The sequence below is a fragment of the Temnothorax longispinosus genome, chromosome 9 (assembly GCF_030848805.1).
Source record: "Temnothorax longispinosus isolate EJ_2023e chromosome 9, Tlon_JGU_v1, whole genome shotgun sequence".
NCBI classification, from domain to species: Eukaryota; Metazoa; Arthropoda; class Insecta; order Hymenoptera; family Formicidae; genus Temnothorax; species Temnothorax longispinosus.
The window spans coordinates 1,497,029-1,519,797 of record NC_092366.1 but is presented as its reverse complement, the minus strand read 5'-3'; the positions used below and the strand labels follow the sequence as shown (position 1 = coordinate 1,519,797).

General features: G+C 34.7%; 1 protein-coding gene across 4 annotated transcripts; it reads right to left on the bottom strand.

The window, feature by feature from the left end:
• Window positions 1–1,276: 1,276 nt before the first annotated feature.
• Pns (DENN domain containing pinstripe) lies at window positions 1,277–22,610 on the bottom strand. 4 transcript variants are annotated; one of them, XM_071789133.1, is made up of 19 exons: window positions 22,050–22,610; window positions 13,162–13,271; window positions 12,579–12,799; window positions 12,038–12,232; window positions 10,902–11,373; window positions 10,634–10,770; window positions 10,367–10,554; window positions 10,118–10,287; window positions 9,821–10,032; window positions 9,493–9,699; window positions 8,963–9,137; window positions 8,399–8,663; window positions 8,179–8,214; window positions 7,007–7,271; window positions 6,559–6,826; window positions 5,991–6,303; window positions 5,513–5,689; window positions 5,229–5,439; window positions 1,277–5,135 (listed from the first exon to the last, which is right to left on the bottom strand). In XM_071789133.1, exons 1-19 carry the CDS (start codon window positions 22,165–22,167, stop codon window positions 4,946–4,948), a joined length of 3,930 nt encoding a protein of 1,309 aa, XP_071645234.1. In that variant the 5' UTR covers window positions 22,168–22,610; the 3' UTR covers window positions 1,277–4,945. The 4 variants fall into 4 exon arrangements, with proteins under 4 accessions (XP_071645234.1, XP_071645233.1, XP_071645235.1 ...); XM_071789132.1 differs by lacking the exon at window positions 8,179–8,214 and adding an exon at window positions 7,774–7,881; XM_071789134.1 differs by lacking the exon at window positions 8,179–8,214.
• Between the last annotated feature and the right edge of the window lie 159 nt (window positions 22,611–22,769).

Sequence of the window (22,769 nt, the reverse complement as noted above, 5' to 3'; positions counted from 1 at the left end):
AACTCTATGACTTTTCAATGTGTAAGCGTGAAAGCACGATACATTATTAAATCGAAAATGTCGAGAAGGCATTAGTCTTAAAATGTGTTAAATTTCTCTATTTTAATTAATATTATATAGACCATACTCATATTTTCTTACGTTTCTAAATTGCTGAAATACAAATTGAAGGTATAATATGTACATACTTTAGAAAATTGTCTTTATATACAGGATGATACTTTACAACTACAAGCTATCCTGATACATGCCGAGCAATGCAACATCTGTTATGAAGTCAGCGTTCTGTGTTCAAATATATCTATACGTCGACTACTTTAATGCGGAAGAGTCGGAATGTCACAGCAAGAACTGTCAAGTTCAATCTAGTGCAATTGATACCCGCAACACTATACACGTCAGAATTACAACTCTTTTATTTTTAGTATATATAAACTCTTTTTTTTAATTATTTTTTTAATTCTTCTTTGTTTCTTTACAGTTTCCGGCAGAGTTTCGGAAATAACAGATATGAACAATCCTTATTTGCAATCAATAGAGACGTCTTCGCTTATTACAGCTGCTTGTAATTTATTGAATACTTTAATATTCGTCGGACAACACGAGATTGTACGACAAGTCTACGAATATTCCATAAGTATTTATTCGGGTATGTATGTAGAAAAATCTATAACACGTTAGATTATCTTTTTTTCACCTATATTATCTCATTTGATCTCAAGGAAGGAAGGGATTGAGCACGAGGAGAGAGAGATCCGAAAAGAAAAGGGAAGAGCAGCGACAGAAAGGTTGATGACAGAGGGGGGGGGCGGAATGGAGGGAAGCAGAAGGAGATGGACAGAAGAGTGCCGGACGGAAGACGAAGGGAAGGGAAATGAGATGTGAGGTCGTATACGGCCAGGCTGGGTCACGGGAATATGTAAAGGGTTGGGCACGTCCCTGTAAAACGCCATGAATGTAAAAATGTAACATGTATATGTGACCTGTTTATGAAATTGTACAAATATAAATATAGAAACTTTCGTTTTCAATTAACATATTTAAACCTTATCTTATTACAAAAAAGTCTCCGATTGATTACTATTTTCATTCGATTAAGAGCATAGTGTAACAAATTTAAAGAAAAAAAAACTTAAATTAAATTTATTGAAGATAATTAGGTATATTAAAAAAACACATAAAAGACATAAAAAGATGTGATTTAATATGAGAAACGCTCTTACATGCAATTCTGCAAAGTAGATATACATATAAATAATAAAGACGAAGATTAATATACATTTTTAATCGTCGCGATAATGATTTATTCTACTGTACATAATATACCTTACAATATATATGTATATATACACATCACTTACATAATGAATGGTTAGTAAAACTCCTTATACAGGTAGACGAGAGTTTATAATAATTTTCGCGTATATACAGTAGAGCTACAATCTCGTAAAGAACGGAATACGAAATTATTGAGAATTATAGGCTACAATAAATATTGAATCAGCACGATTAATGAGCTCACGTGAAAGCATCGCTGCCGTGTACCCTCGTCGATACGGCCAATATAATCTCTTTTGTCTTTACAATTTTTTACTCCACGAACTGGTTACATTGTATATTTTACAAGGTGCGTATAATATAATGCTAATAACGAGAGATGTATAAATTGAGGGTATTCGTATAAAACATTGGCCATAAAATTGTTCGATCTCATATACATGCAGCTCCACTTCAACGTGATCATGAAAAACGCAGTTATATCCTAACGTAAAGGGGACACGGTGTACACTTACAAAAGTAACATAAATATTAATCGTCAGTCTAAAATGATCACAATTTACATTGGCTATATAATTTTAGTATAACAACATTGCAGGTATTCCTTTACAAATGTGACAAATATACCGATCTAAAATCTTAGAATCTTTTCGCGAAACGAAGAAATGTTTCCTCTCTCTTCGCTAGAAGACAAGTAGAATAGAGGTGAGTTTCCTTAGGCAATGCACTTTCAATTAAAGAAATGACTCTGTTGTATGATGATACAATTCAATGAATTATGCATTTTTTAACTAAATTCTTGCCTTCTAAATGCCGTAGTGCAAATACATTGCTAGTTAACTATGAAGTGCAAATCCTTGACGATGTAACATTAAATAAATTATTATTTACTATTAAATTATTTAGGTTTACAGTGAAACTGAAGAAGAAAAAGGGAACTTATATATATCGTAGAAATTATATTTTCTAGGTCTGGATTATCTGATCTTTCCATTGATATTTGTTGCTTAAACTCTCACGGTACTTTTTAAATAAAATGTTACCTATATACATTTTCCTTCACCGTCACAATGCCCCATCTACACAATTGTGATTTCAAACGTTCAGGAGAAAGACTGTGGAAGCGTAAGACATAATCGATAGATTGTGGATAACGAAGTCTTTGTATCCGAGAAATTAGAGATATCGTCCAATTTAACAGCTACAGCCGTGAGTACCGCAATGGGAGGATCATTTAACTTAGGGATAATTAAGACGATTAAGAGAAAAAAAATTCGCATTTGGAAGTTTTCTACAGCAGAAAAATAAGTTACAAAGAAAGAAGAGATAGTCATTGACATCATACGAGAGCATTTCCAATGTTACTAAATACATAAAATATGCGTTTTTTTTTTATGCGTAAACCCACGATGGGGCATATATACATCTAAGCATATATCTGTATCATGTATATACCTGAGATTTGCGTTTTGCAGAAATTTACTTTGCATAAAATATCTTTGGTTCCGGAAAATTTTAAAGTTACTTTATTTTAGGTATGGTAAGGTACTGGCATTCTTTCTAACAAACGTTGATCAGAAGAGTGTTCTCGACAATGGAAGTTTGGCCAGCAAACAAAGGAAAGATCATAAACGTACATATTTAAACTCTGCGCATTAGCCATACACTTTACTATAGTTACGCATTGACAAAACGGGGAGAAATAAAACAATAGAATGCATAATCAAATTACTCTATACAACTTGTATTTTCTCCTTCTTTACGTATATATGCATATATTTTTCTAATTTATTTTGATTCTATTATATATTTTATATATCTTTGTATAACGGAATAGAAATAAATTAGAAAAAAAATTGAGATTACATTAAATTATAAATCTATCACAATAAATGTAATGCTCACATATCACGTTAAATCGTCAAGGACTTTCAAACGAAACTGTATATTTAAATATGAAATTTTGGGCGGACACACATAAGTTGATCATAATCTCATATTTGGCCACAATGTCGAGAGATTCGCGACACAACACGCATAACATCATGGAATTAAGTATTGAAAAAGATATCAAACAATTCTTAGGTTTTCAGTTATCCAATGAAGTTCTGAGTGTTACTCAACGAGAGACACTCGATTGTACTTTAAGAATTATTTTTTACAGTGTACAATATTATCTTATCTCATGTTGCTTACAAAAACTAGCTGAGTATATCAAGTTTGTAACGATATCAATATCCTCAGATCGAGGCAATATTTGATTGACCAAAAAGTTTAACCCGTTCATGTTTCTTGATCCACGAATGTGAAATTGAATATATATGAAAAGAACGAACAAATCTTCTCGAGTAACTCATACTTTGGTTCAACAAAAATACGACAACTTAAAGATGATTACGTCTTTTGGTCCATTTGCGATACATTCGGTGACAGTTCTTGCCCTCTTGTATTGCAATTATGATTAAAATATGAATTTATTATGTATATAATATATAATATATGTACATAATAAATTTACTATATATAAATAATTAATTATATTAATTAAATGACAATTATCTCAAGTGTAAATCTTCAAGCATTCAGAGGGCAAAAGCAGTTATTGTAGTAAAATTATGAAACTTTGCATATACGTATAATTCTTGGAACATATATACCAGTTTGCAGCCTTATTATACGTATAACATAAAATTGTCATGTTAGCACTCACGTTCAACACAAGTTATATTCGATTTCAAGTATCAAAGCACAGCCATTAAAAAAAAGTAATCATTATTTGATTTGCCTATCTAAAAATCATTGTCCGACTCATCAGATGCGCGGATATTTTGATAAATTCCTTTGTATTCAGAAAATATCTTCGCACGGAATTAAAAATCATCATTAGTCCACATGTGTATAAAAATTATTTCGAAAGATATTTTGCATGCATAAAAAATATACGATAACGTATAATAATAAAGAAACTTAACATCTAACAGCAATGGTAATGTAAAATGATATTGATTAAATGGGATCACATCTTTGGTACACAATTTGTCATTAGTATCAATATTTCAACGAACACCACCTTTATCGTGCTAATAGCTATGGCAAGATGCGGCCAAATATATTCTGATTATATATTAATTTCTTATCACCGACAATAATATTGTACGCTTCTGAAACAGAACGAGATTTCCGTTCTCCTTAATGTTTAATGTTATATCTGACAAATCTCACGTTAATCTCTCTTGTCGCTAATTTGTTATTCATAAAAGCATATTGTACAGCTACATCCCCATAACAGTCTTTATTGTAATATTAAATCCATCTAATTTATCTCTTAATAATGAAATTTTCATTTCATTATTAAGAATTTCAAGCTTTTTATCGTTCCATACGTAATAACAATCGGATTCGTCATTTGTTACTATTTAGTATTTAGTTAAACGGCTCTCTTGTCAATTAAGAATAAATATATATGTTTTTATCCATGAAAAGCTTGATCGATCTAATTTTGTCAGTAATTAAAAACACCACAATAACAAATAGCTTCTACCGATAACATTGGAAAACCGCGGACGTATTTTTTAAGATAGAAAATATTTCACGATTCGCGACATTTATCGAAAGAATATGGAATATTTGCAACGAATTAGTGTACATCGATACGTTTTGGCAAATACTAACATATACTTGAAATTCCATGAGTCAAGCTCTTCTCAAGGACAATATGGAATTCGCTCAACGGCTCAAGAATATGAATGAGGAAGGTCAATAAAGTAGGATTTCTCAAAAACGAATTCTCCTCGTACATATCCGTCGTTGAACGCGCGTCACTCATCGGCCGCAACATTGGATGAAGAAGCTGTTCTCTGAAAATTATATTAACGAACGATCCTATAAATAACAGCAAATAAAGAATTGTGTAAGTGGATAATATCGTTAAAAATATTTTATAAACTTACCTTGCCGCCAAACAAATAAATAGCTGAAATTTTCCATCTTTCCCTAAAGTTTGACTAAAAATATTAATTTGATCGATGAGATGACAATAACATCTCAAAATCGTGAATCTTTGGCTGCTTTCCGTGTATACCCTTCTATCTCGGTTGAGTCTTTGAGAATACTCGTCCATTTCCTCTAGCAGAGAAATCTCGAAATTTTCTTTTACGCGTACTGCAATAGTTTTTAATTATACACTTTTCTAAATTCCAATTTTGTCATCAAATATAATCAAATTTGTACTTACAGAGGTAGTCCCACACGTAAAAGTTCCTCCCAAATATTCTCTGATTCTTAAAACCAAATAAAAATATTTGTTCCAAAGACGGCACGAGACCGCCTTCTCCACATAGCAGAGCCGTCAAAGAACCATCTTGACATTCTCTTCTGTAGTGATATTTGACTATAGCGTTTACAGCTTCACCTGTAATATTATATTTGATATTATTTTATTTAATTCTTAATATAATCTGGATTTTATATCAATTACAATAAAAAAATTTGTATCATCTTTTATTTTATCATGCTATATAAATTTGTTTTATTTTTACATATTATCAATAACATAATTATAAGTTTATTTTAATTTTTTAAAGAATTTACTATATGACTATAATTTACTATATAAATTTAATATGTATTAATATATTTTTAATGTATATAAATATATATTAATTAATATAAAATATAATAAATAGACAAATAATAGTAATTATAATATTTACCGAGCATGTGTTGCAGTTCAACTTGCGATAATATAGGACGCCTAGGTATGCTCGGAGATCTACATCTTGGAGGTGTGGAACATGACTCTACCAACTCCTCGCTGTCAATGCTTCGAGGTACTAAAGCACCCACTAATAAACGCTCCGTAGACCCGTCATCTATTCCTCTACCGAGCCAACGACCACAGGGAAATTTAAACGTGTGTCCAGTCACTTCGTTTCTCACTACAACGTGTTCCACCATCCATTTTGGTGATAATCCAGTATTGTCATGTCCAATCCGTAACGTAGACAACACGCCTAAATTTTTATGCTAAAAAAGAAAAATACAAGAATAATTACATAACTAGAATACACGAAATAAAATCTACTGCACAATACTAAGTTTAGAAAAAATTCTGTTTCTAAAATGTTGCAAATGAGCATTTACTATTATTTTCAGAATACTAGCCGTCCTAAAATGGTTAGCTCAATTAGTTTAAATAGAGCTGGCCAATTTAAATAAAATTAATAACTTTATTTTGTGCAGTTAAGTGTAGCAGTGGTATATATAAATTAAAATACTTACATGAAATACAAATTCGAGTGCTCCTTTTGGTATGGGTACGGGATTAGTTTCGCAGAGTGTGCCAGAAATAGCGATCCAACTATTAGCCGAAGTTGTAGCGGCGCTTGCCTTTCGACTGGGGAATATCACAACTCGATACGGTAACTTTGTCGTGGGATAGTTATTTGTGAAGCAGAAGTAGTCAACAGCGTTCAGTGTCAGAAGATGGTACAAAAATTGCTCTTTCTCTTCTTCACAACGTAAAAACGCTGATCGTTTGTACTGACTCCTAATAAACCATAAAGCTAACAAATTAGTTTAATGCTCAAGGAGATTATTATTTAGTTATATTTAATAATATTATCTAATATTATTAGCATTATTTATATTAATTAAATATTGCTAATATTATCACATATATCATGCAAAAATGTGTGATCGAATAAAAATAATAATTCTCAAAATGCACCTCAATAGAGCAGTATCCGACAGTAGCGTCTTTAAATGGCGCGACAGCAATTTCTTCTCAAGCGCTAACCGCACCCACGCTCTTGCGTACCCAATGTGTGTTTTGATATCGGTCATCGCTTGAACATTACGGATGTCGAAGATTAGAGAATCCGGGAGAGGTCTCAAGTGTTCAGGACCGACAGTTTTCCTCTCACCGGGAGACTTGTGCCTCTCTGTACCTCTTGTAGGTGAAACGTCCGTCTCCAATTGCAAATTCGACAAATCTATCACAATATAAAATATTTTAGATACAGGTATTTTCCTCCAGTCAAGCAAGGGATGCGAACAAAACACAAGCAAAGACAATATATTCTTTTGGTCAAACATTCATCTAATTATATTCAATATATATTTTTGCGCATACAATAATATACATGCAAATTCAGTAACATGCTTCATATAAACATTCAACAACACGTGTAGACGTACACACAATCTTTATAAATAATTTATATAAAAAATACATTACATATATACATATATATATATAATTATATCTATAATTATATTGTAGCAATCTGACATGCAATCTTTTCAATAAAAGATATTGGTAAATTTCTTTAAAAACCGTAATAATAAAATAATATGTAATGACAAATGTAACGACAAACTCTCACTATGAAATAATTTGTTAATTAAACATTCACGAGCTTCAAAAAAAGAATTACCGCTAATGGAATTAGTTCATAAAACCGTCTTTTATGGCAAGCCAATATTAAGGCTTACCGTTAAAATTGTCCTTGACGTAAGAAGCAATTTCAATAATACTTTTGCCTCTCAAAAATGAAACCAAACGATCCGGTATCTCGAAAAACTTATTCGAGGATTTCTTAGCTAGTTACAACATAAAAAAAAATAAAAAAGAAAGAAAGAAAAATTAAACATATAATAATGGTATAACAAAATGATAAAATCGCTTACATTATTGCTTAATTTAATGCCGATTTCGCTTTTCGTCATCGAATATACGAAAATATTAAAATAATACGTGCGGCGAAGCGTAAACACGTAATATCAACTATTGTCTGGTGAATCACTTACAAAACTAATAGTGCGGGATATCTACGTACGAAGAGAACACTAATCTCTACTTTATAATACATTATCTTATTGTAAAACGGAGACACGTACAATCGAGTCGCTTCCGCAGCACGGACCACGCTAGTGCTGCATTTCCGCAAAATAATGATAATTCAATGTAATTTACAATCGATTCTTTCTCTGCTGCGTATATGTGCGTACATATCATATTTATGCGTATATTATTAGGTAAAAAATATAACATTAAAGTATATTGAACTGCAATATTTACGCGACATTAAAACACATATTTAAAACATGCATATCTTACCAGGGGAAAGAAAGTTGGGATCTATAGATTTAGTCGCGTCATTACATTCTTCTGATTCCTGGTACATGGTCAAGTGCGACCAAAGAGCGCTCTTGCCCTGCTTGTTTTGCAGTCCGTGGCTCCACACTCGTTCCAACAGATCACAGAGACTAGCGACTAAAGTGTTCTCTTCGACGTCAGACAGAGACTCACCCCCGTGACCAAGTGCGACGGCTTCCGATCCCATCTTCTCCACTAACATTCTCTTTGTTTTTGATTTACAATCCTTATCACAAAAATGACATTTCGTAATGACAATTTTACAATTGTAATAGTTAAGGATAATAATAATCATATTAAATTTTTAATATAATATTAAACTGATGTAATATATAATTTATATGAAATAAATGTAATTTTTAAATACAATTTTTTTGTCATTTTTATATATTAAATATATAGTTTAAGTATAAATAACTCTGAACAATTAAAAAATTAATATTTTATATTTAAATTATTGAAAATAATTTTAGATAATAAATAAAATAAAATTTCAATTATATTAAATAATATTCATAAGAGTACCTTGAGCAATTTTTCTACAAATGTCCAATTAGCTTGCGCTATTAAAGCAGGGCTCATGTCCGCTGAGAGTTTAGTTTGAGGTCGAGGTGATTGAGATTCTTGGGGTGTTACAGGCTTTCCATTTGTATCCATGGATTTCATCTTATATTTCCATTGTGTCTGTCCTCTTCTACTACTACAAACGGAAGCAATTATTTAATTACATATTCATATCATTAGACACGATAATTTGCGATACGATTTACAGATACATGCAAAAGTACATTTTTGAAGGACTCAGAGCAAAATGAACCAAGCAGACAATTCATACGATTTTCCTTAAAATTCTTTTAGTTGTAAAATAAACCTTACAGATTACAATTATGATACACTTTGCTGTAAGTCCCGTCATTTTATTCTGTTTGTATTAAAAGTTGACTCTTACCGAAGTATACTATACAAGAAGCACAAAATAGAAATAGCAGACATTAATGAATTTGAAAATGGGAGATTATGTTTTTTAAATAAAAATATCGCAAATAATAATGTACCTTTGAGCGGGCTCTTTATTCAACGCGACATTATCCAACAACGGAAAACTCCTAAAATATGCGGCTCTATGAGGAAGAATCTCCGTAGGCGGATTTGTTTCAAAATCTATGCTAATTAATCTCTGTTCGAGTATTTTTTGCGTATCTGCGATGTTCGTGCAAGGCTCGTATCGCATTGATCGTATGATGCTTTCTCCGACTTTCTTCCTGAAATGCAGCATTGATCAAAGATAAATTTAGAAATTTTTATATCTTTTACTTTCAATTATTTACCTAAATAGAAATCGTTAAAAATAAATCAAAAGAGCATTATATCATTATGTCTTACTTTAGAGCGGAGATTCTTTGGTCGAAAACTTTAATATTACAGTCGAGTTCGCTCCACGTCGACATCACTTTGCTGTCAACGAGAGAAGCGAACATCTGTGTTTCCAGAAATCTCGACAAAAACGGCAGATGTTGAGTCGGCTGGTCAGATAAAAACGTAGCCTTGTCAAAAACGTGCATACTATCCCTATTGGTTATCCATTCATCCTTGTCCTTCAACGTAAAATTTATTATCATTTTATTATAATTACAAAAGGCAGATTTAATTTTGTCTTGTGAAAACATTGTATGTTTATACCTGACTTGGTTGAATAACAAAATGTTCGTAACTAGAAAACATTTGTACAAAACGGTTCAAAAAGATCTCCCTAATAGCATTATTGAAGATAAGAGTCTCTTGATATTCCTCCTGCGGAGTGAGTATTTTTTCCGTGTCATCTTCTATAGGTTCAATATCATCCATGTTTACTGTAAGCACGAAAAAATTAAAAACTTTTGTTAGAAATAATTCTGATAATGTTTCGCTTATATCGAGAAACTGTCTTACCTGTTCTCTTAACAATATCCACTATTCTTTGCAGATTATCTGACTGTGACCCTGGTTCCGGCCGATCCCAATCTAGCACATCGTGCAAAGAATGTTTTCTGCGAGGAAGATGAAAACCAGAACCGGGAAGCGTCAGGCTGCTGGTCATGATGTCGCCATTGTAATAATTAATGACCATGTTATCAGTCCTATAAAGATTTCGCTCGATTTAGATACAGAGTAGCACTAATCGAATTTCCTCGATTTAAAGATAGGTAATTAACTCACTTTCCTGAATGTGGTATTTTGTACTTGTTTAGAAGCGCTCTGATTTCAGTAATAAATTGCATTTTATGAGGAAATATAGGTAACTCTTCCGGAAATTGGCTACTTTGCTTATCTATATCTACATAACAAAGGTTTGCCTGTAATCAAATGCAATTGGTATTATTCATAACTAGTAGCACACAAAATTGTCTTAATCTTTCACAGAACATAACTTTTCTCGAATATAATAAAAAAATAAGATATAGAAGGAAGATTTACAAAAACTTACCTCGCTAGCGATTTTTAGTACGCCACCCTCACTGTGCGCATGCAGACCCATTATAAAGGGCACAGGTGCATCTAGGAAATGATGCAGACTCGCCGGCAATATCGGTACATAAACGTGTTGCCATGAGAAAGGAAACAAGAGCGCCGTTATGCATTCAGACACCACCATCAGCTTGTGAAAATCAGCGCTTCTCAAGAGAACTTGGTTCTCCAACAGCACGCAAGTGAACAATTGGATTAGGCAGTCTGCACCCAACCACGTAAACACGTCCTTGAGAGGATAGTCCAACATCGGTAGTTCCAGCGATGGAGATGGTTGATGGATAACCAATTCCAACGGCGATTTCGCCGGTTCATCATTAGGTACGAAAAACTTCAACGATTTGCCGGGTAACGGTACTGGTACGTTATACAGAAGGTTATACACGTAAGATTCTAAGCTAAGACCAGGTCCGGGATGTCTAGGAACACACCTAAAAAATTAAAAAAAATTCGCTGATTATGTAATAAAATCTCTAATATTATCACAATATACATTAGCTTGTTATACATAAGTTCTATCAAACAGAGTATATCTATCACTTCTAAAAGATCCTTTTTAAACCAACGATATTTACACAGCATACAAAAGGCTGACATTTTCGTTTAGTTTACCGTTGATTAATTATCCCGAAAAAATTGTGCAAATGTTTCAAATAATCGGTAAAACATAGTTAGCAGTATTACATGTTGTAAAAGTTTTAATTTGACTATAATAATCATGGATGCAGTAAAAAATATTTCCATAGCACTTAATAAAGATATTGTTGTATGTTTGCATTGCGTCAGTAATTTCCAGAATTTTGTGCTGAAAATAACGAGCTTAAACATAATATTTGAGAAGCCCGTCTAAAAATTAACGGTGATAAGATAAGCAAATTACTAAAAAAAACTATTAATTAACAAATTCTTTAAAAAAAATAAATTCCCGTCTTCTATGTTCATTAACAGACAACGTTTATGCAGCGCTTTAATATAATATTATCACTTGTAAGTGCTCTTACGAAGCATAGCATAAATGTAGTTATATAAGAAGAATGGAGTGCTGTGTCAGCTTGTTTCAATGGAGCTTTATAAGAGACTCGCGGAATATCTTACTTATAGAGATTAGTGAGGAACGACTTTGCCGCGTGGAGGTAAGGTTGTTGGCATAGCAAGGATATTGATTTCGTCACTAGCAACTTGTCTTTGGTAGAGTCATAATATCCTAATGCAGCACCGGGCGAATGGGCTGACAATTTAAAATGACGTGGCAGCGATCTCGTATTATGTCCATCCTGACCCTTCCTCGCACTGAAAAATTGCGAAACGTGTTTAACAAGTTCCGAAATATAGAAAGCCAAAGGGATTTATTTAACGTATGTCTATGTAGTGCATGTCAAACGCACTTTTCAGATATTTTTACATTTTCCAGATTGTCCAAATTCGAAACGACGAATTAGTTTATCAAATTCTGAGCTTTCAATTTCGCATAAGTAATCTTTGCCTCAATAAGAATTAGAAAGACAAATAAGAATTTTCAATTTATCGAGAAATTTGACACTGAAAAAGTTTTTTGTACATTTGACACAAAGAGAGGTATATACGCGAGTAAATAGGAGAAAATTAGAAACGGAATTTGTACGGAAAGCAAACGTACGTAGGAGGCGTGCCGTTTTGGCCGCTGCTGAGCTCCGTGATGTGCATCGCCTGTAGCGTTTGCATAGCGGCGCATATTTTGCGATTGCGGCACTCCTCGTAGAAAACAAGGCTGAACCCGTACGTCCTGTGACCGTCTTCTTTCGTGAGGACGAAGGAGTGGAAGGTCGGCTCCACCGAGTGCTTTTGCGTACGGAATCGCAAACCGCTTGGCAGACAAAGCTATTATCAATGTAATCGATAAGTTACTCCCCTCGACTGTGCGAGACACAAATGTTTCCTGAATCTAATTAGAACGCGACTGAAAACACTTCGAGTCTGACAGCTTCTTACGTAACATAAAGTAAATTTTCTATTTTACATTTAATTATTATTAATTTAATTAATTAGATTCATTTATTTTTGCGACAAATACATGTATGAACTTGTTGATATATATTAACAAATAAATGTTACAAATTAATTCAGTTATTGTAGCACAGTAAATGAATTATATTAATACACACAAATTTATATTCATTACTAACTTATAACACGCGACATAATTGTAATCAACAATTGGCTGTCATAACAGATACACGTACCATGCAGACAGCGTGTTCGTCGAACGGATTCCATGGTACCGAGTCTGGATAATGTCCTAATACTTTGCTTTTGTATGCTCGATCCAGGGGTGTGCACTGCAATGAGTCACCTGCAAAAACAATCAACAGCCAAATTAGACTTAATACCCTTCGTAAACATCAAGTATCGTTCTTAACGGCTCGCGGAATGAACGGTTTCTTGTAGTCACGAAACATTTTTTTCCGCTGGCTTCCACTTAAGAAACGATTAAAGAAACGCCACTTGTGCATTCTCTCCGTCACGAATGTCGCGGCCGAGCATCTAAACGTGGTTTCTTTTCGCGAACACGCAGTAGTCAAAATATTTGTGATAGAGGAAAAGAAAATTCAACGTGCAACTCAATCTTTGGCGAACGAAATTATTCCGGCTCTCACGAGAAAGAAAGAGAAAGAGAAAGAAAGAGAGAGAGAGAGAGAGGGGGGGGCGCTTATCTAACAGCGGAATCAGCAAAGTTGTTATCGAACATGCCATGCACGAGAGACGGTCCAGGAGGAGCCTTGGCGCTGTTCCAACTGCTCCAGAGTATTGCTCGTCAGAATACAAGAGTACTCCTGTACGAGGTTAATCGTTCGTGATCAAAAAGCCACCCAAGACGATGAATCTGCATTTGTAAGATGCGAAGGAAGGGAAACTGCGAGTGAACACCGCGAATTGTGCAACGTCCTTTGCAACAAGATTACAAGAATTAATCACGATCAATGAATCAACCAATCGGTCACAGTCAATTAAGCCCTCGTTCTTCTTGATGCAAAGAAAATGAGCATTAGCTCGTCGTCCTTGGGAACGTGGAGCTTTAAAATTCAGTTCCATTTTACAAAATTTATTTTATATATGGATATATACGTATAACATGTATCAGATCGCATAAAAAGTTGTAAGTTATTATGTTTATAATTTACATGAATGTATTTGCCTATATAATTTGCGATATAATATTAAACACGTTTCATGTTTTAATTTACATACACAGAACGCGTTAATTTACGAAATTACGCGTTACTACAATGTTGTTAATTGGATTACATTTTGGGAAAGATAGCTTTTTCCATTTACAGTGATTATCGTTTGTAAGATATCTCGCGAAGTTTCTGAAATTTTATCTCAACTATCGAGGCAGATAATGACCAGAACAAGGAAATGAGATTCGATCCAAGCATTACTTCCGCATGCGAAAGTCTCCCGTAAAGCCTCGTAAGCCGTTTGCCGACGTTGAACTTTCCTCGGATTAAAGTCGAATAGTACGCACATCCCAAGTTCGTGCTCCGAATTAATCTACGTGCATTCGAGGATCCGTTCTACGCAATAATTCTCGCTGCAGCATATTACGGCAATTGAATCCTACCTTAAACAACTAGCTGTTTATACTGTCACATCCTATTACGACGTTGCTAGCGCAAGTTTCTCCGCTTGAATTTGTTGCGTTTTATACCCCCAGAACGTTTTGAAATAGCAATTTATACAATCATTGTATTCGTACATTAACATTACAACTTTAATATTAATAAAAACAAAATGCTTTTAACGTATACATGTACTGCGTAAAAGTAAAATATATATTAAACGACTAGCTTGAATTACCCGGGGCTGTCCGAGCTTTTTTTTTATAGCACTTATATTTTAAAATTAACTGGCTCTTTCATTGATTATTACGTAATGCTCATTTACATACTTCATTAAGCAATGCTTACTTATATAATAATGCACTAAACTTGAATTACGACAGAATATTAAAGGGATGAAATCAGGAGGAGAAGATGGTATATCCAGATTTCATGGTAGCCTATATTTTTCGTAGTAGTTTAGAGAGTAAGTAACTATGCACAACTTAACCCAAATCGGTAAAAGGATTTAGGAGTTAATATAGGGAACATACATTCTATTTTAGATATAACATCAATAAAAGTTATATTCAAATAAATGGTTAATTAAATAAAAACTCCCGATATTAAAAGTAACGTTGTGTAGCGCAACGATTTATAATTTGTGTTAAATTATTAACTAAATTTAAATAATGTCAATTCACGCACAACTGACCGTGTTTCACTCTCAAAGCTCTTTTCCTTGTTAATCGTTATAATGATAAAAGTATTAATAAATATATTTAAAAAGTAACACTCTCTTTAACATTTTGCAAAAAGTAGAAAATACAGCGATTATGGTTTGCATTAGTTTTTAATAAATTTCAAATATACTTCCTTACCAGTAAATGCAATATATATTTTCTATGTAAGACGCGTGTGTCTGTATAAACTATAAATGTATGTAGAATTGATTTTAATCTGAGGTCTTAATTGACGTTATTGACTGGTCTGCGAGTCAATCTCCGCTTGGAAATGATGTTCACGAAGTAGCCGGGTGTTAATCGAATGGGCAGATTGAGTCGGTCGTCACCAAAATCACCAGTTTCGATCAACAGGCCGATAGCTTTTTCCGATATTTCAGTTTCTCATCTAAACATACATGAGATTCCCGAATAACAATAAATCGCTGTATATCGGATTGGCCCAGCGAATTTCAGTCTTCTATACAAAAAATATATATCTGTTTCGTTTATTTTTAGAAAACTGCGCGTCAAACTCATAGAATCTCTGGTTAAATATTGCAGCAGCAACGTTGTAAAAACTCACGGCAAGTTTACAAAATAAACAATTTTCATCAAGAGTTCATATTCATTCATAAATTCATTAATTTTTATTAGAATATTATTCGCACTTATAATGAAAAGTGACAAACGAGAAATTTTTCTACCACTTCCATTTTATTATATGCACTACTTACTATTTATATACATATTTTTTCTTACCGTTATATTTTATTATTTATTATTATATAAACACAAGATTTTTAACAACAATATCAAATTGTACAGAGAGAAGATATCACAAATTTTATAAATAGTATTACAAATTTTTATTTTTATTTTAACCGTAACAGATTGTAAATCATAAAACAATTAATTAATATCAGCATCGTACGGTTTTCTCTGGTAATATCTAAGTAAACTTATTCTTTAATTTTTATCACTCTCTTATAAAGAGGCAAAGGTCTTCTTCTACACTCAACGAAAATTATTATTACGATTCAGCGACTTATGCAATGGTACGAGTTATCGATAAAAGTTATCTACGATCTATTCATCTAAAATCATTGCGTATCCCCACCGAAAACGAGTCATACGGATCTGTCATCATCGTGTTTAATCGAGCGCAGAAAATTGGTTGCCGATTCCTTCAATTAAACGCTCGTTGCCATCGTGAGTCTCGCGATGACGGATAATATTTAACAATTTCGCGATGTATCTCTAAAACTACAAGTGCGTGCTCGAGGAAAATGTTGTAGAATAGCTTGCTTTCAACATTGTAATTATCGTACGAATGTTACGACTCGAATTACGGCTCGAATCGCCCGTAACATTGCATGGTTCAGGCCTCTTACTGTACGTCTCTACCTCGTCCCAGTTATTACACGAATATATTGTCCCTAAATTCCCCCCCCCCCACACGTGAATCTTCGTGAACTTTCTACTCTCGTACACGCATCGCTGCCGAGACGGTCTTTATTACGAGTATCTCCTAATTACACCATACCTTACGCGCAACATCAAAGTGCGGTTACTAACGGTAATATGGAACGGGTAGTCTTAAAACAAACGGGTTTGCACCAGTTCTTAATTGTTCTACAAATCTCCCTGTTGCGCGAGATAACTATATAAATCAATTAAAACACCTCTAAAAATAGGCATATTTAAAGTAATCAAATGGCCGATATTGCACGTATGCGCAAAAACGTTAAAATCTTTTTTTCAGGATTTTTTCTTAGCTGCACAATTGTTTGAATTTTTTTTGTTTAAATTTATTTAAATTTCCCCCCCCCCTCTCTCTCTCTCTCAATGCTTCTTTCACTTTACACGTAATTTATAAATCATATTTAAGTATTCAGGAAGTTATTTTGTTACCAAAGATAAATTTCTCAATTTGTAGTTTAGTTTCAAGCAGAATTATAGCTGAATTTCCTGTGAAATTACACTTAAATATAATAAAATTGCAAAATTATATGATTCTTCCGTTGTACTATACATTCTATAAATTTCATTAAGTCCCTTTCGCAGAGATCATTGATCTCGTTTACGAAGCAACCCGGGTACTTGCCTCGCAGATAAACATCACGCGGTCGATTTATATGCATCCGCGTGACACGAAGTAAATACAAAATGCAAGAAAAGAGCGAGGCACGAGCGCGGCGGCAGAAGAGAAAGAGAGAATCACGTCCGAAGGAGAAGAAAAGGGGAAGAAAACGAGCAATAAATGAACGATATGCCCCTGTGCCATGGAAAGTATTGATTCGAGAGCATGATGCTCGGCACGAGGCGTAGAACAAACGAATATTTTCTGCGAATCCGCCTGTGCGTATATACACGTGCGCACGCACGCCCACACGTGCTTGTAAAACGCGTGTATCAACCGCATGTGTCACGCAACAGCCAGAAAGAAGACTTTTGCAGATTTATACGAAATATGAAATATCTGACAAGGAAAAACATAGATGTATTATTTTCTTAAAAAAGAAAAAAACTAAATTTTGTTTTCTTCGTTAGCAAAGTTTTTAATTGCACCTAATTATCAACCGACGTAATTGATTACGAATCAATTATGTCGAGAATATTTATGTATATGAAGGAGAGGATTAAAGTTTTTTAGAAAATAATTTTCTCCATAAGTTGTAATCTGCGGCGAGGAAATTTAGAAAAGTTATACCATAATGAAGGGTTTCTGTGGGAAATTAATTAACTTTCTGGAAGCTGGAAACTGTCAACTATTAAATAATATTAAGTTTAATAATATTAAAAAGTATATAATTTATGTAATATGCGTTCTTTACTTTTTTCAGATTTATGTTGGAACGCATCACTCTTGGAAGAATCTTATCTGCAGTCATAAAAAATTATCGTTGACCCTAACTTGTATATATCCTGTTGATAGAAAAATATCAAATTTTGATACAGTAGACATTCAAATTCTTGTATGATTACTTTTTCTTACAGCAAAACATTATAAAAAATTCCAGAATAAATAAATCAAATTAAAAAATGATTAATTAGATAATATGAGATTTATTCTAAAACAATATTCACTAAACCAATTTTGGGCTCTCCTCAGAAATAATTTTATCTATTTTTAAATTATATGATTGGCGTTCGCAAAATTTTCATGGAAAAATAAGGTTTTCTCTTATCCTAATTAATTAATTAAATAAAAACAGACTAATTACCACTTATATTTAATAACAAAAAATAATAATTTAAAAAACATGTTATATGTGTTTATTAACGAATTATCTTTAATAACAAACGTTCCGCGATTCTTTTATTATACAAAATTGCACATTATTAAAATATTTTTAATTAGATATTGCGTTCTCGAACGCAAATCTGGTTTGTGGCAATTTGTTAAAGGTGTAAGAATTGCATTTTTTTTTGTTTTGTTCCCATATGCTCCGTTTCAAGCTTCCCAAAGTGTCGTATCCGAATAAGTTGCCTCTCCCCTTCTTGCGAGCATTGCACGTATGATGTCATCATGTATGGGGTCATTTGTACACGAAGGGACTACCGGCACTTAAGTATGCGTTTAAAAGGCGGAAGCGTGGTTATAGGGCCAAGTCATACAACGCACATGCACGTAAGCGTTCACAACAAACATGTATGCACTATGATAAATAAAAAGAAGTTCGTTCTGCGGCAAAAAAGAGTTCATTGAACATCGAAAAATTTTAAGCAGTAGATATATTTCAAAGCAGTAGTAATATTTCAAAAATCAAAACTTTTCATAAACACATTTAAATATACATTTTTTAATAATAAATTTTTAATAGTCTTATATAAAACTATAACCACTTTAAATTATTATCCCAAGCGTTATTCTCTCCTACAACTTTATTCGTAATTTTTGTAAAAAATATTTCTTTATTATACGTTTGTAGTAATATTTGTTTACCCGGACTAACCATCCTTAAATTAAATCATAATGATAAAATCGCAGATCTAAAATCGCTAAAACGTACGAAGAGTATTTTATAGCACCGATATTTCATATTAAAATATTTCATACTTAAAATCTAACAGGCTAAAAATAAGTATTTAAGGGGTAATGCGACCCTTCCGCAGACCATTGCTCTTTAGACATTCGCAAAGAAGGGTGAGGCCCTAAGTGAAAAGAATGAGGCATGAAAATATGGATAGCTAATATTTGCAAAAAAAGGAGATTTACTAGACGTAAGGAGATTACTATAGACAAGTTTGCTAAAAATAAACGAAAGGAAAGCAAAGCTAACCGAAGGATACGCAATAAACAAAAAATGTGATTAATTTATGGATTAAAAAATAATCTAAAAATGGATCAACGATTAATTAAACTGTAGAAAAAGAAACAATCAAGAGACACGATAATATTTCAACTAGATATTTCAACAATTATTTGTATTTCCGCGAGGTATAAAAAAAATATGCATATTCCATGTCATATATTGCATAGCGCGTAATAGATTTTTTGCGAACAAGGAGAAATGTTTTTCTATTTACGCATTTGATGAATATAAAATACTTCTAACAGAGAATAGAGAATACTTCTCTCTCTCGCTCTCTCTTCGCTAATTAACCGAGTTATTGCATTCCATTCGAAGCAGAAAATGAAGAACCGCAGTGAAAACTGGGTGAAGTGTCGCGCTCGACAATCGTGCAGTTATTGATATTTACTAGTGCGCAATTTTGCGGAGAAATCAGCTTGACAGTAATAAAAAAAAAAATATCGGAGAAACGCGAAGAAAATAATGTAAACTGCAGTTATTACGTCGTAAGAAATTCGTCAACAGCATATATTAAACATTTAAAGTCATATTCTACTATTTTCATAGAGAAATAGAACTATCTCTTTTTTTACTTTAAAAATGAGTTTTTTCCAAATATTATGACAAATTTCTAAATTTATATATTCTATTTTACTTAAATAATCAAACAGAATAAAATATATACGCGAGCAATTTCACCTTAAGAAGTTTTTGCTGAATTCTGAAAGTCGCTATTAATCTCTTGTGCGAGATATATATTCGTTACGTGTGGGGGAACTTCGGAATATCCTGTGTAATATACTAATATAAAACCCTCTGTGTATCCTGTATCGTTCCTCATACACGTAAACTTTGACCTTATTCTCAGGCACGCGTTACCTTTTTTTCTTATGGATATTTTTACGCTGCAAATCTTGCCAATCTCGCTAAGAGTTAATCTTAAAACTCTGTACGCATATCCAATAATTCAATTATATTACAAATACTATTGTCATCATATTAAATACAGGTACATCATATTAAAACTATAGTATAAACAGATAAATTCGCTATTCGAGTGTGAGAGAAACCATGTAAATACTTCCGTGAAAAAATCCTAAATAAATATCCCCGTTATTCTCAACCCGTTCAAGGAATCGTTTCTCTTTTATCTGCAATTTTCGAGGCTGAAATTTTCGTGCAATTCCCGAGGCCAAGATCCTCGAGCGAGACGAATAACGTCCGAAGCCCATAAAACAATGTAGACTAACAACTGATGGCGGGACAAGCAATTCGTCACCGGGATACAAGAGCCCTTTTAGTTACGGTAGTTCTCGAGGGAGAACCCTCTCATTGAAACGATTTTTTTTTTACGTGGAAAGCCGGTCCCAACGTTTCTCAGGAGGGTTGTCGCTCGCCGCACATTCACGTATATCCCGAAGCCTCCCTATCGCAAGGTTTCCCGTACATCCGGTGTGTACGACAGCCTAACGACGGAGAGGGCCCGACACACGGGATTGAACGCGCGGTCCATTCCCGCACGCTGCGAGCTCAAACGCTCTTCCACGAAGGAAAATCAATTGTCAAACGTTCCCTGCGTCCGCACGAGGAAAACTATACCGCTCTCTACGCACCGTGTGGGTCCTTCCGCTCCTTCCTCACCCCGGGAGTCCTTGTTTTATTTGGAAGTTTCAAGAAAGTACCGCCGAGATCCCCTTCTTGTTTAAAACGGAAACACGCGCGCCTTTCGTTAATGTTAATGTTAATTCTGCATTGCCCGTCGCTGTGTGCATGCGTGACTCGCGAAAATACATTAATTCGCAAAAATCAAATGTGAGTCATTACGCGGATAGCCTGCTTTTACTTTCGACTCGGAATGAAGCGCAGCTTAAATTCAACTTGGGACTTACCATTGAGACAGATTAATTAAACCTCGTGTAATATATTTATTATACCGTCCCCAATTCTAGTCGCGAATGAAAGTTCCATTAAACTCTTGAATAGTAATTGAACTTTTCGCCCGGGCACGCATCGCGAAAGCTCAATTACCGCAATCGCGCACGAAATTATTGTTAATACGAAGATCAATTGTCTCACCCAGAGATTGGTCTTTGATGTCGCGGTTTAAGCCGTGCGCGAATCGACGATTTTGGAACGCACTGTATACAATATATTATAGTCGCGCCCTTGGATTACGGATTCTCTCGCGGATTTGGATGGAATATTATCTGCCTGCCGAGAGATTGTATTTTAAGACGAAAAATTATTTTTAGCAATATCGTTGTCCCTTTGACATTTCGTTTTTCGCGACTATTGAATTCTGTCTCGGTTATAGAGCATTCCCCCCTCTTTCTCTCTCTCTCTCTCTCTCTCTCTCTCTCTCTCTCTCTCTCTCCCCCCCCTCAGTCTCGCTTTCTCTCCTTCTCTCTCGCTTAATTCCACGCTGAGAATAAAGACTCGCGGAATAGATAACGACGAGAGCGCGCGGGTATCAGCGCGCAAGAGGAAAGCGCGAGTGGCAACGACTCACCGAAGTACTTGTCCGGTTCAAGACCCGAGTCCTTGTCGAGGCCGCATATGACGAAGTAATCCGCGAACCGATGTGGATGTTGCTCCGGGCCGCGCGTTATCCCCAGACTCCCGTTCATCTTTCCCGACGCGGATTTGTAGCCAAGCAGCAGCAGCAGCAGTTGCAACGCGCTGCCGCTCACCTCGCGCGGGCCACCTCGACCGCCGCCGCCGCCGCCGCCTTCACGAAATTGATTTCCACATCGCGCACCACCGACGCGGTACTGTCACGTCACTTGGAGCGAGCCGAGACAACAGCTGAGCGAGCGCGCTGCGTATGACGCGACGCGCACGGAACGACTCCTCACACTGTGCGCTCTGCGCCTCCGCGGAGCGTAGCGGAACGGGACGGAATATACGGAGCAGCGGCGCGCGCGGGAGCGGTGCGGTGCGGTGTGCGGTGCGGAACGAATAGCCGCGAATAATTGATCTCTCGCGGCGACGCTTGAAGTTGGCCGCGCGTCGTGAGCGCCGCGTCGACGCGCTCCGCCATAGCTTCAGCGCCGCGGTGAGATTTAGCGCGCGATTTGATTTGGGAGCGGAAATCTTTGAAAATTTATCTGCGAAAACACTGACAGCACCAGTGACAGTCTGGAGGGTGCGATCCACTATAGACGCTTCAAACGCTTCAGAGCATCATTTTGCTCTTGTTTAACATTTGATGAACAACAAGAATGAAATG